Source organism: Macrobrachium rosenbergii, chromosome 1, assembly GCF_040412425.1.
Source record: "Macrobrachium rosenbergii isolate ZJJX-2024 chromosome 1, ASM4041242v1, whole genome shotgun sequence".
In the NCBI taxonomy this organism is placed as follows: Eukaryota; Metazoa; Arthropoda; class Malacostraca; order Decapoda; family Palaemonidae; genus Macrobrachium; species Macrobrachium rosenbergii.
The window spans coordinates 46,869,923-46,883,489 of NC_089741.1; the positions used below are offsets into that span (position 1 = coordinate 46,869,923).

The 13,567-nt window shown below is 33.4% G+C and overlaps 1 protein-coding gene across 4 annotated transcripts in view; it reads right to left on the reverse strand.

Moving 5' to 3' along the window:
• ATP8A (ATPase phospholipid transporting 8A1) overlaps positions 1 to 13,567 on the reverse strand; it is a 126,983-nt gene that overhangs the window by 33,224 nt on the left and 80,192 nt on the right. For all 4 annotated transcript variants that reach the window (XM_067095585.1, XM_067095499.1, XM_067095326.1 and 1 more), the window contains exon 21: positions 12,258 to 12,353. In XM_067095585.1, coding sequence (XP_066951686.1) covers positions 12,258 to 12,353 — 96 coding nt within the window. The remainder of the gene's footprint in view (positions 1 to 12,257; positions 12,354 to 13,567) is intronic.

Sequence of the window (13,567 nt, forward strand, 5' to 3'; positions counted from 1 at the left end):
TTTTTTTAATATCTTCTAAACTTGGTAATAAACAGCTACAAAGTCTAAGAACTAATAGACATGCTCATTTTAAATTACTTATCTTCTCTTTCAAACCTACACATACTGATGATGAACAAGAAAAAAAGATGTTCTTTACTTCTTCAATACATGAAATTCCACTGAAAGTTGTGGAAAATGATTCTCTGGTTCAAATAACAATCACTGTCAAATACTTCCTAGAACATGTAAACAACTAAGAAAACTCCAAATACTGTACAAGCTTACAGCAATTACCATAACTGACTGTTCATTACATCCCATAAATCATAAAATATGTTATCCCATGCAGAACTAATCAGTCACGCTGACCTATATACTGAAAAGAATGTGCCTACTATGCCTCGCCAGAAAATCCTCAACGCTCTGCATCTACACTCATGCTGTCGTGCGACTCAATAGCTCTCGGATTGTACTTGTCTTAGCACCAGTCTCTATGCCAGCTATGTCTTGCTCTTAAGTTCCTCCTGTTTTACTGTTTCTATATCTTTTTGTGTTTTGAGCATATGTATGTGTGAAGGGAACTGTCAGTCATATCTCATTTTATTGGACTTTTGATTAAGTACCTGATCATCTATTGTTTTCTGAGAAGGTCTTTTTCATGAAGTGGTTCTCACCAGAAGTTTATGAATTTTGCAAGGAAACCCCCCCTCCCCACCCTTTCAAGGTTTACTTTTAACTCTTTTTTTGTGTAAGTTTTGTGTAAAATATTCCTTGTGTAAATTATGGGTTTTCTTTGGATGATGAATAAAGAGTTTCCTAGTGGCCTTAACAGTATAATGTGAGGTGAGGAATAAGGGTTGTTTGTGTCTCTTAGGCTACTGTTTATGTGCTGTGTGAGTGACCATATTTAATTATACTACAGCTGTATGGTAAATTAATACTGTAATTAACAAAAATTGTAGTACAAATATCTGAGATGTATAGTTAACTTAGCATCTTAGCACTGCCATTAAGTGATCAACTTTAAAGGAATTACAGTATCTGAGGTCAGCAATACTGTAAATACTTTACATTGCTTTAACCTATCACTGTCTATCCCTTATAAAATCTAAAAAAATTTCCCAGAGCTGTATAATTTTCTTTATCTTGGAGATTTTAAAAGTTCATGGCAGTTATTATGTCAGTTCTTGTGCTAAGGATTAAAAGAAGTACCAGACTCTTAAACATACACCAGTTAAAAGGCATTTTTTAAAATAAAAGTATTCAATCTTTCAACATACGGTTAATGGCATGACAAAAAGAAAGAACATTTCTTTACACAAGGCTCACTTCAGTTTCCACCATTTAACTTTAAGTTTTAAACATTTAGATGCCAAACAACTGATCCAAAAGTTAATACATACCTTCTCTCTTAGAATCTTTAGGCTACAATTAGTACAGACTACCTCCAGTATTACTCGGGATGTAATTCACAAAATGCAGTGCACAAAATACAAACTTGGTATCTTTTAGGACTTCACAAATGTCAATGATGTGTCTTATGATACAAACTATCCATGAAGATGAAAATAATAATGATAACCCCAAGTTTCCTATTTTCACTAAATGTAATACAAAAAAAAATATATATATATAGCCAAGTAAATAGTTGAAGTACATCATGTCAAAAATTTCCAATCCTCTCATACGTTTTCGTCAAACATCACTTCATGTGTCAAAGGCCTCTAAATATCACCCAAATATACCATAAATATATAACATGATAATGCACTGTTGTATCAGTAGCAAATGCACTACCTGCTGTATATTTACACTGAAATACCAATATACAAAAATTTCAAGTACATCTACAAACACTGGTATATTACAGCACTGAAGAAATGTACAATGCATATCTTCAGTATGATATGAATTTTCATTCTACATCTGCTTTTGACAATTTATCCAGGGGATGTGTTACAGATTCAAATGCCACTAAGGGAAGATGCAGAATTTAATGCTTTATATATAAAAGGGATGGGGGGCAGAAAGTCACATGGAATGAGAATAACTCATGACAAAATTTTCAGGTATAATAAAACTATGCTGCCGCATAATATTCAAATTCAATCCCCCTCTGTGTGATCTTGATAAACCTGCAACTTTTACCCATAACACATGGGATGGTACCACAATCCACACTTGATCCAAATTTTCAAACCTAAAGTCAAGTAATTTCATACCTAGTTCTGTATTAACATTCACACCAAAATACTTAAAAAAAAAAAAAAAAAAAAAAAAATTTAAAATAAATATTTAATATGATTAGCCTTATTCTGTGACAGCAGACCAAGCTACTCTGACTTGAAGAGTTGAAAGAAGAAAGGTTCCACTGTACATGCCCAGTCCACACACTGTTGTTCACCTGCAACAACTCTCTCTTCTATGACAACCCACATCTGTATAAGCAAGGGGAAGGAAGGTGGTCAGATTATGACTAATCAGTTTGTAAGAAACAAGCTTTACTTTCCAAAGAAAGACTGTTCAACGAAAACCCATTAACTGCAATCTAGGAGGATGATGAAGCAAAGGAACCTCTCATGGGAATAAAAACCTTGATATTTTAAGTTCAATTCCCACACACAGCAGACAATGGAGCCAATGACAACCTTGGAAATCATGGTAGATTCCATAAGTAATGGTTGTAATGGAAGATATATTTCTGGATGGTACATGCCAATCAAATGATGTGTAAAGGCAGGTACTTCAAGAAAAACTCACTTCCAGGTAAGGATAAACAACATCAAATGACTGATTTATTATGGTTGCTAAAGCTGGCATCACAACATCTACTGTAGGTTACTGACGCTGTAAACATCGAACAAGAGGGTGCTTGATCTCCAGAGAGTTGCTCCTTAGCTGGGCAAGGGCCTCTTGAGAAACTTCAGTAGGAGGAATAAGGTTAATCTTCCCAAAGGTTAGTACAAAAATGAGTGGGAGGAATATAACTGATACCAGAAAAATCTGAATTCACAGAGTCCAAGGAGTACATGGTAACCATTACTAGAGCAACCATTACAGGAAACAAACAAAACCAAAAATGAATGTTCATGTGCCAGGAAATTTTTTGTAAAAATACAAAAAATAATTCCCTAAAAGCCCAAATCTAAAGCTCAATAGAAATAAAGATAACTTACTTCCAAGAAGGTTAGTACAAGCAGGAAAAATGCAACATTGAAAAGGATAATTCACATACAGTAGTTTAAAAATGAAAAAATGGGAATGAATACACAATAAAAATGGAACACAAAGCAACTATTACTGTAAACTCAAATTCAAAGCTTAGGCTGTAGTGCAACTACATAATGTGCGATAACTAGTATTCAGCTAGTTATTTGTTTTTAATTACCTTTGGCTGGCACCTGTTCAGCATTGCTCCTGTGTCCCAGCGAGTAGTCCCATGTAAGCAACCACTCCTGTTATATGCCTGATTCTGCACCGGCAGCTTTTGCAGCATTCTCAACCTAAGCTTACTCTTCTACACCTATTCTATTGCATCTGGCTGTGGAGGCAATAGTCACAACTCTTGACCCAGTGCTTGTCCCCTTCTCTGGTGCTCACAGTTCAGTATCGTAAATAAACTTGCAGAGAATATTTATCTCTTATAAGAGCTAAGCAAGGGCTACAGTTACTATCAACAAAAACTAAGTCAGGATACAAAATGAACTAAAAAGATTATGAATACAAAATGAGAAACAGGAAACACTGCAGAGATACAACAGAAGCAAAAAAGAAAAAAGCTCATCAAAGATAAAGCAAAGAACTCAGTGTAGACTTCAAATGTAATACAGTACACGTCCGATGCATTCAAAGCTACAAAGAAGAGCGAGATGTTAACATCTGGTGGGGGCTGTGGCTTGGGCATGTGTGACAGAACCTTTCTTCTTTCAACTCGTCAGGTCAGAGTAGCTTGGTTTGTGTTACACAGAGAAAGGCTAATTATGATTAATGGGTTTTTTTATTACAAAATGTAGTCCTGTACATCCAAATAAACGTTTTTAAACTTGAGAAAAGTTTTTCAGAGCATTTCACGTCATACATACAAATACACCCTGTGATTCAGCAAAACTGCAACAGTAAAAGACCAAAGTTTCCTGTTAGCCAAAGTATCATAAACCTGTTATATGCATAAAAGGAAATTATTTTTGGTGTAAAACTAAATTATGCCAATGTACTTCTTTCTTTCATTCTAGCTATAAGACTTTTGTTTGTGTAGTAAAATTAAAGACATCTCTAGTATTAAAAAATGAGGTAGTCTACTAGAACCAATATACATTGCAACTGCAATTCACAAAAAACTAGAATAGGGGACTTATAATTACCAAACACGGTCAATTTGGTAAAAAGAACTTACTCCACATTTTCAATTGTATTTTCGTGCCATCCCAAAACTTTCTTCCATATTTCCACAGAGCTTTCACTACTTTACTGGCAATCAAATAGCACAATACAGCCACAAACGTTCTTTTACCAGATGCTTCTCTACACATGCAGGGTTTGTGAATCTTTTTCTTTCAATATAGTAAGTACCTTTTTGCAAATGTCATTCCACCCTCTAAGCTGTGTGTTTTTATTATGCATGTTCATGGCACGAGCACTCAAGATACCAGAAAAAGATAAATAAACGTCCATGCAGTCAGTCCAATAACTGAGACACATGAACAATGCACTGTGCATTCTCAAGCACACTGTCACTGTATCAAAGTCAACAATTGTGTGACCCGTAAATATACTGGTCATCATTACTAAGTAATAAAAATACTGTACTAATTATGACTAGATGCTTATAATGTACTTTGACCTTCAAAGTGGACACAAATAAAGGCTATTTTCAATGCTCTTAAAATCCAAATACTGTACTGTACAAGTTACCCTTCTATGCTAAACCAACCTAATCATCAGTATGCACTAAATAACTTTACAGTAAATCAAAATTATATTGCACATGATCAATAAACAATCCTACCTACAGCTGTTGAATATTTAGCTATTTTTAAATCTCTATAAATTGTTATCTAAGGCTAGGACTCATGTTTACTACTTGAGAAAAGGAAATGAAACAGGAAGTCTCGCAACATCAAAAAGGCATTTTAACAGGCAGCAGTGTCATCTGAAAACTAATGATCTGATAAAAAAAATATATATATAATCAGTAAACATCAAGGAAAAAACAGTGACCTATCAAATCCCTGAACTGGGAAATAAAAATTCAATGCTGATCATTTCACTTGAGGGCAGCTGATAAATAGCAGATTACATCACAATAATGCCTTCTTCATAAATGCTGAGAGGATGGACAGGCAAGTCACTAACTTTGTGACAAACTGGGTGTAAATACAATACCTAAAGTTTAACAATTAACTATTCATAATTATGAAAACCTACATAACTCCTGAGTATCATTAATACAAACATAACCAACTGAACAAATACCTCTTCTTTTCAGGGACAAAGCTATTGTTGGTATAAACAATGTTCAGTTCAGTTCACATGTATTAAGCATCAGACGCACAAGTATCAGGATCTTCAACAGATGTTCAATTTAAATATTGAGTTACATGGTGTATTTCTCTTATTTCCTTTGACCATGTAGAGATTATGGAATATATACAATAATTAAGGAGAAACCATAAGTAACAAGCACACTTCAATAAAATATTTTTCCAAGTAATTTCATAATGAGTCTACATCATAGTAAAGGACTGCAACTCAAGTCACTTGGTTCAACTACTAAATCATACTGAACAAGAGAAACTTCACATATTTTTTTTATAAAAAGCATATGAATCTAAAATTCCTTTGGCAAAACACATGATCTTCTTTGAACAGTAATGAATAAGAATTCAATATCCATGAAGACATGTCTGAGGTTCAATTTTTCAATGTGTGGATGCTGTACTGATTAAACAAATTTTGTTCTTGAACTGTAGTACAACTGTAGATTTTGTTTCTAAAGTTTCTGTTATATGATTTCATATAAAAATGTAAACTGAATTACAAATAAAATTGTCTTGATCTCTGCAAGAATGCAAAATGTGAGCTTTGTTTTTATATCTGAGGGGCTTTTTAAATTGCAGGATACTTTAATACCTAGTGTGCATAGGTTAATGTAATTTTTTCCATGGTCTATTAGGAAAACTTACTAAAAAAATATGTATTGAAAGTATGGTGACAACTACCAAACTTATACCAACAGTTTATTTTTATTCTTTTTAATCTTATAACATATTCCCTGATATAGAATATAAAGAGATAAATGCCTTTCAACAAGTTTATAGAGACCCGGCAAAGTTTGCCTTGTAACCTACCAAGCACAGAAGGGTTAACAACACACATCACTTCATGACACTCTATTTAGCAGTCTCTTCATATTACTTCAAGTATATTTATATTTATCCTGAATTCAAAATACATTCTAAGACAATAAGGCACTTTGGATCATAATAGTCCACAAGAAAAACTGACCAATAGTTTGACATACCCTTCTTTAAATTTTTGCTGCATCAAATCAGTATTAAAGACAGTTAACTATTTTTTCTTAACATTTAATAGTTCAGAAAAATGAACTGCAATAAGGCTTTGAGATTTCTGAAAAGCCTAACCTGACTGGTGCTATGCTTGATAGAATAAACACACTTCCTGTCAATACTTCTCTAACATTTCTATACCAATCTTAACTTGTTTGTAAAGCTGACAAACCAAATCATTAGTGGCATCTCTTCTAAAACATTTACCTCACTTGGGAGTATCATCCCCACAGTGGATGATATTCCCATCTGGCTGTCCTACTTATTTAACTGTACTTTAATTCAATTTTCGCTAAGCCATACCAGGCTTAAAATGTGGTTTAGTGGTATTTTTACATTGTTCATAATAAAGTTATCTCCAACACTGTAATCAAGATTTCACTGTTCATAATAAAGTTATCTCCAACACTGTAATCAAGATTTCACATCTCTTAATTTTCTGTGCTGTCAAACATTCTAACAGGCTTTGATTACAGGCTTTTTAATGGATTAAAGATAATACTTCCAATGTTTTTTTACTACTTAATCTAAATAAGAAAACATTGATTATTCATAATTATGTATACCTAAATAAGACTGTTCACAAAACACTATTGCTCTAACTTACTTTCTTACTTTCAGATTTTAAGTGAAGTGCACACTGAAATATGCATATCACGAGTAATATAATTCCAGCATTTTTTACACATAAGAAAACTCCCAATGGCATTTCAGATGGGTGACTGAGTGATAGCATTGGATAAGAAGGGTGTTGGTAATCTGCTTCTAGCATAAATTTAAGAAAAGTTGAAAACCTTCTCATGTTAACAATGGCAGCCCATATTTGGTATTGTATTATAGAAGGAGCCAGAATTTAGGAGGTACTGTACTGTATTACTCAAGTTCTATATCCATAAGATAGTTGTCAGCGTAAAAAAAAATACCACTAACACAACTGTATGTTCACTGCCTTTTAAATTGAAAAGGAGGTATTGCTTACAGTGCACCTTACTACCATAATGCAGACAGAACTAAATCTTCTTGCAGCAACCATTAGACCCCTGCTACACTGCTCACTGCCTAATACTCTTCTCATACATTCCTTTCAATCTCTTCACACCTGAGAGTCCAACTTGTCTACATTTATTTTGTTCTAATAATCAGTTCTCATTTCAGAACAAATCCTTTGGGTAATCCCTATGAAATTCTAGAAATGGTACTTGGTGCTTTTGCTGGACTACTTTAGTATAGACATATACAGTCCCTTCAAGACACGGTGCTCATTCACATGTATCTCAAACAACAAAAAAGTAAAACACGGTAATGAAGAAAAAATAAAGTACCAGAGAACATTCCCATTTCACAGGAAGAATATTAAGTAAATCATGAAGTTAAAAGTCTATCATAATCTCATGAGCTACATTTGTTATATGAAGGAAAACTTATCACAAACAAAATAACCACAGGTACCACAAAATAAAACTAAATGGAAAAATCACTAATCAAGCATAACCTTGAAGGAAGGCTTTAAACAATATATGTTTCAATAATCTGCATGACAAACTTCATGTAAGAAAATCTGCTGAAATATCAGTATTATGCATTTCAATTTGAATGATACAATCACAGTAATGGGGGTATGCCTTTGCAGTAGGCAGTCCCTGGTTAACGGTGGGGGTTCCGTTCCTGGTCGAGCGCTGCTAACTGAAAATCGGTGATAATAGCAATAATAACCTGCTTAACGGCGCTGTTAACTGGAGATCGGCGCCACCGTTAAGTGGAGATCGGCACCGAAAATCCAGTTAACGGTGTTACTAAACAAGTGCCGTAAAACGGGATCGCCATTAACCAATGCAGCCGGTAAGCAGGACTGCCTGTAACTATATATGAGAAAAATAAAAATAACAAGAAAAATAAGAATCATAAGCCAACATCCCCAGAATGACAAATATGGTAAATTTTCTTGAAAGAAACCATTTAATATTGAAAAACTTCTGGATAGGTTCACTTCAAATAATTCATGGAGTTCAATCCTCAGCAAGAATTGTAACAGAATATTTATTTGTTGGACTAATAATTTACTAAAAGTTCCTTTCTCATGCCAAACTAAGAATCAAGAAAAAAAATGCATACTACAAAGTATACTATTTGTTCAGTACCATAAAAAAAGAATTCTAGTATAACAAAATCAGTAAACTAAAGGACAACAAAAAACTAAACTATAACCAACTTCCAAGCACAAATGAAACAATAGGAAAATAATAGAAAACTACAGTGAGCATCAACAAGGTACACAATATTGTTAGATATTTAAATAAATTCATTACTGAGAAAATTAGTGAAACTATAAAGGAATGAAGGACTTAAGATGCTAATCTGTAAAGACCCGTGAGAACTGTATCAAGAATCCTTTTAATCTTCTCTTTTCTTCTTTCTATCCTCCTCATCTCTTTATCATTTTAAAAGTATTACCAGTATTTCTTGCAAGATGAAAAGATAACCGGTATCATTTACGTACTTGCAAAGCCTGAGAAAGCGAAATAAAATTAATCTTTGGCTTGATTTATTCCTAAACAAAAGCTAAACTGTTCATTGCAACCTCTTCCAGTTTTATTTATGACCAGCATGATGACAATCAAATCAGCAATCAACAACAAAATGCTGTCCATCAATACAACATCCCATGGTTCATGATGTTATTCATGATGCTCCAGCTGAGGTCATAAGGATGCCTCAACATGAGTTGAGGATACACTGATGCAAACTCTTTGGATTTATATAATAATAATAATAATAATAATAATAATAATAATAATAATAATAAAAAAAAAAATCATTTCAATATACAAAATTTTCTGTACGCTAAGACTGTCTTAGACAGCAAAATCTCTTCATGATTCATTACAAAATCATATGGTAAGTCTACCTTGCCTACAAAAATGTGACACTAATAACACTTACTACCACAGGCTTTTAATCATATATTGCTCAAGAAAGGTAATCTACCATTTTCAAAATGTTTAAAGCTAATCTATGAATAATTCAAAAATTTAATTTTATATATAAAAAAACCTTAATTATTCATTCATGCTCAATATCTGTCCCACTTTCATAAAGCTATCTTTGGTATCTTAATACACCTGAAAATCCAAGGTTCAAGGAATTTCAGATTAAAAATAACTTCAAACACTTCTTTTCGATGGCAAAACAACAGCTGAAGACGCTGCAGGACGTCAAAAGGGATCCAGAACACGATCCAAAGAACTTCGTTAAAACAGCAGACATTCCTTTGTAAAACACTCTTCCGGCAACATTTATGCAATAACAGGTCCTATAAAAATATTCTTTACAGCTCCAGAACCACAATCCTGACAGGAATCAAACTTTTGTCCTGCCTACACAATGATGTACAAATATACATTGATGAGATGATACTATCGTTCTTTTTAAATACCATCCTATTCAAAGTGATGGCACCACTTCAAAAACATCAAATGTAATGGAGATGGATTCACTTATTTGTGGCTTTTCAAAAAATGTGTACTAAGTAAAGGAGGGATTCCAAGCACAAATGCACTCTCTCAAATTCAAACCTTTTCAAAACAGGTCATGGTTTGTTTTATAATTCCCACTCTTGTGATACTTGAAAATAGCCTTCAAAGAACAATAGCCTTTGCACTTATTCTCTTTAAAAAGAGGATAGAAATGGTTTCAAATAAAAGTACCACTTTCCCTAGTGGCCTATCTAACAGGTAAATTGTTTGCCACCAAAGACAGGTTAGATCACTGTACCATTATACTTCATGTTTTCAATTCAGAGCAGTTACCAATCAACCACAAAATAGTCACAATACTCCTCAAGCACTGATGTTCACTTTAAAAGTAGTACCACAATTTATGATAGGAATCCACCACATATGATGAATAAAAACAAGTAAAAACTAGCTTCACTATTCCAGTTCACGTCTGAAAATACTTTCCCTCGTAATTATCCTTCACTATCATACATTTCCTGGAAATGTGTCATTTATCACTATCATACTTTTCCATATAACGGCACGATCTTTTATTCACAGAATATTTACATGTTGATACTGCTGTACATGGGAACACTTATAAATACAACTTACAAATAAACAAGTTTGCTAAGAACTGTACATTTTTCATTTATACCCTTGAAATTTATAAAAAAAAAAAAATTGACAACTTAAACCTATGAAAGATTAACAACTAAATCATGACTATCCACCACATATAAGTACTTGGTACTTTTGACAGTTAATCTACATACTTTCAAGATTACTGCCTATTAGACACTAAAATGTTATCTCAACTTAAAGTAAACCTACTAAAATATTTGCCTGTGTTTCCTTACACTAAATATAATTGTATATTGTATCATTATAGAGGACATATTTTCATTGTTTACAAAATTAACCTCTTTCACACTAACATCCAAATAGATAGAATGAAAGTGACTTTAATAATAAGAGCCATAAACAAAAGCACAAATGCTTCTACAAATCTGACTACATTGGTAATCATGCTAAAATAGGCTAGTTAACTTTTGTGACTATATAAATCAACAAATGCTTCAATTTAACATGCACAGCAAGGTATATCAAATTAGAAATGTAACCTATAACCCTAATAAGAATAGAGAATTATAGTTATGTTAATTTGGGGCTAAGGTAAAGAATAAAACTATCTGAATAGGGCCTCAAGGGACTCTGAGTTCTAATTTTGCAATGTTATTCAATTCTGCATAAAAAAAAAGAACAAATATATTAAACAGGTATACTGAGGCATTTTATCAATTTCCCATCACCAAAACAAGCACTAATCAATAATCAAATCAGAGCCAAATATAAATGCAACTCTGCAAGACACTGGATGCTACACAGAATGCTTTAACATTCACAACAAAAAGACATGAGTGAGGCATGTTGATATCCAATGCTTACCATGTTAAAATGAAGCTTACTTCATTCAAGACAAAACAAAGGACATAAGAGAGAGAAACATTTCTGTGCAACTTTATCAAAGCTCCCTTTAGCAAATGTGTTCCAATGCACCAATTACCAAGCAGTCATACATTAAATTAGATAATACAAAAAAGGAAGTGCATTCTATGTCATTGTTTGTCTCACTTTTCACCACACAAATCCTTTTCATGAAAGGAACAAGACTTTGCTGTTAGGGAAGTTAACAGTCACACAGCTAGCTTTTGGCACTTTTTAAAAAGTTCATTAGTGGTTTACACTCACCCCACTAAGTGCAAGTCCACTGATAAGAGCACAATGTAATGAGACTGGTTTAAAAAAATACCAATTGTCTACATAAAGGCATCACAAAACAGCCATCAACATTCCTTGAGAATCAAGAATTATTTAATGTTTACTACAACAGCAATCTACTTACAAGGGAAGGCTGTGGGCCGGGCATGCTCTTTTTAAAACATTTTTGGTTGGGATAAGTCAGCCAGTGAAGTTGGCAGGAGTATAGGTTGGCAGACCTATTGGTAACAAGGGGAGGGAAGATCCTGTTGAATGTTGAGTTGGCTATGTAAGAGGGTAAAACCTTCGGCCTAAATTAGTGGGTTTGGCCAAAAGGTAGGCAGGATGGATGAAATATTTATCTGCAGGTGCAGGGCCAGGGAGCGAGGGCTTGGTACATGACCCAGTGAGTCGGGACAGGAGAGGTTTGTGCAGGTAAGCATAATTTGCTTACCTATGTTTGGTGTCTAAGACCTTAGAAACATCCCTGTTGTCGATTTCACTCTCACGCACTTGTTCAGTTAAACTCTTGCGTACCGTGTTTCTGATTCTGAAATACAAATAATGATTTAAGTAAGTGCTGGGACTATAAATAAAAGAAATAATCTGAGTATAAATCAAATCAAAGAAAAAGACTATAATGACGTTACTGAAAATATTCTTTTATAAAAGTCAAAGAATGCATTAACCAGATGAAAACCTAAAAATTCTCTAAACAGATAAAATAAGTGAAAATAGTTGTTATTGACAGGCCCTATGTATGAAAAACTGATTTTATTAATTGTATAAACAATCCACTTTCAGCTTTCAATTACAGGATACTGTACTCTGAAGTGGATAATACGAACAAGTAATATTATAAGCCCTTGGTAGTTTCACTTATGGTGACAAAATAAGAAAATTGCCTAATGAATGTCAAAGGGAACTTTTAGAACCTTTTATATATATATTTTGAGAGAGAGAGTGAGAGAGAGAGAGAATAAGGGTCAAATGAAGGACCCTGACTCCAGCAGATGAGACAGACCAATCTCCTAAGAATGAAAGGTGTCTGAATCTGGAAAACAAAGGCAGTGATGGTACAGAATATGATAAACTTCCAACTAACTAAAATTGCTTCTTCCATAAAATTAAAAAGTTGATCAAAAGCCAGAAACTTTTTTTCTGAATCTTATGGGAACTTATTTGAAAGGTTTATATAAGCTATCAAGTTCAGTACTGAGAGTAATTCACATTGAATCATACATACAGAAGAATTATCTTTCCTCATGATGTATCTTTTTAAAAGCCTTGTGTAGGTCAACTGACTGATTTTAATTGTAAAAATGAGGCAGACAGAAATCACTGGTTTTTAACGTGTACAAAGTATAAAAGGCTAGTTTTTCAGAGTAAAAGTTATAAATACTATATTTTGATAATTACATTTTAAAATCCAAGGCTTCTGCACATCACAAAAGTTGAAAACTAATTCTGATAAAATTTCTTAAGAACACTTGTTTTTGGCGCCTTTTTATGTAAACTGTGACGCATCTTTTTTAGGCAGTCCTAGTGTTATCCGACAAGAAATATTCTTGCTGGATAAAATTAAGAAACTATGCTTCACAGTATACAAGGAAAGGAGCCAAAAACCATTTCATAGGCAGGGGTAAATAATCACTACCTGACAGTACAGTCTAATTCTCAGAAAGAAAATTATTACAGTACTTCACTGTGACTGTACTAGCATCACACATATACTTAATTTTTAAGTTGCTTTAAAAAATTTAT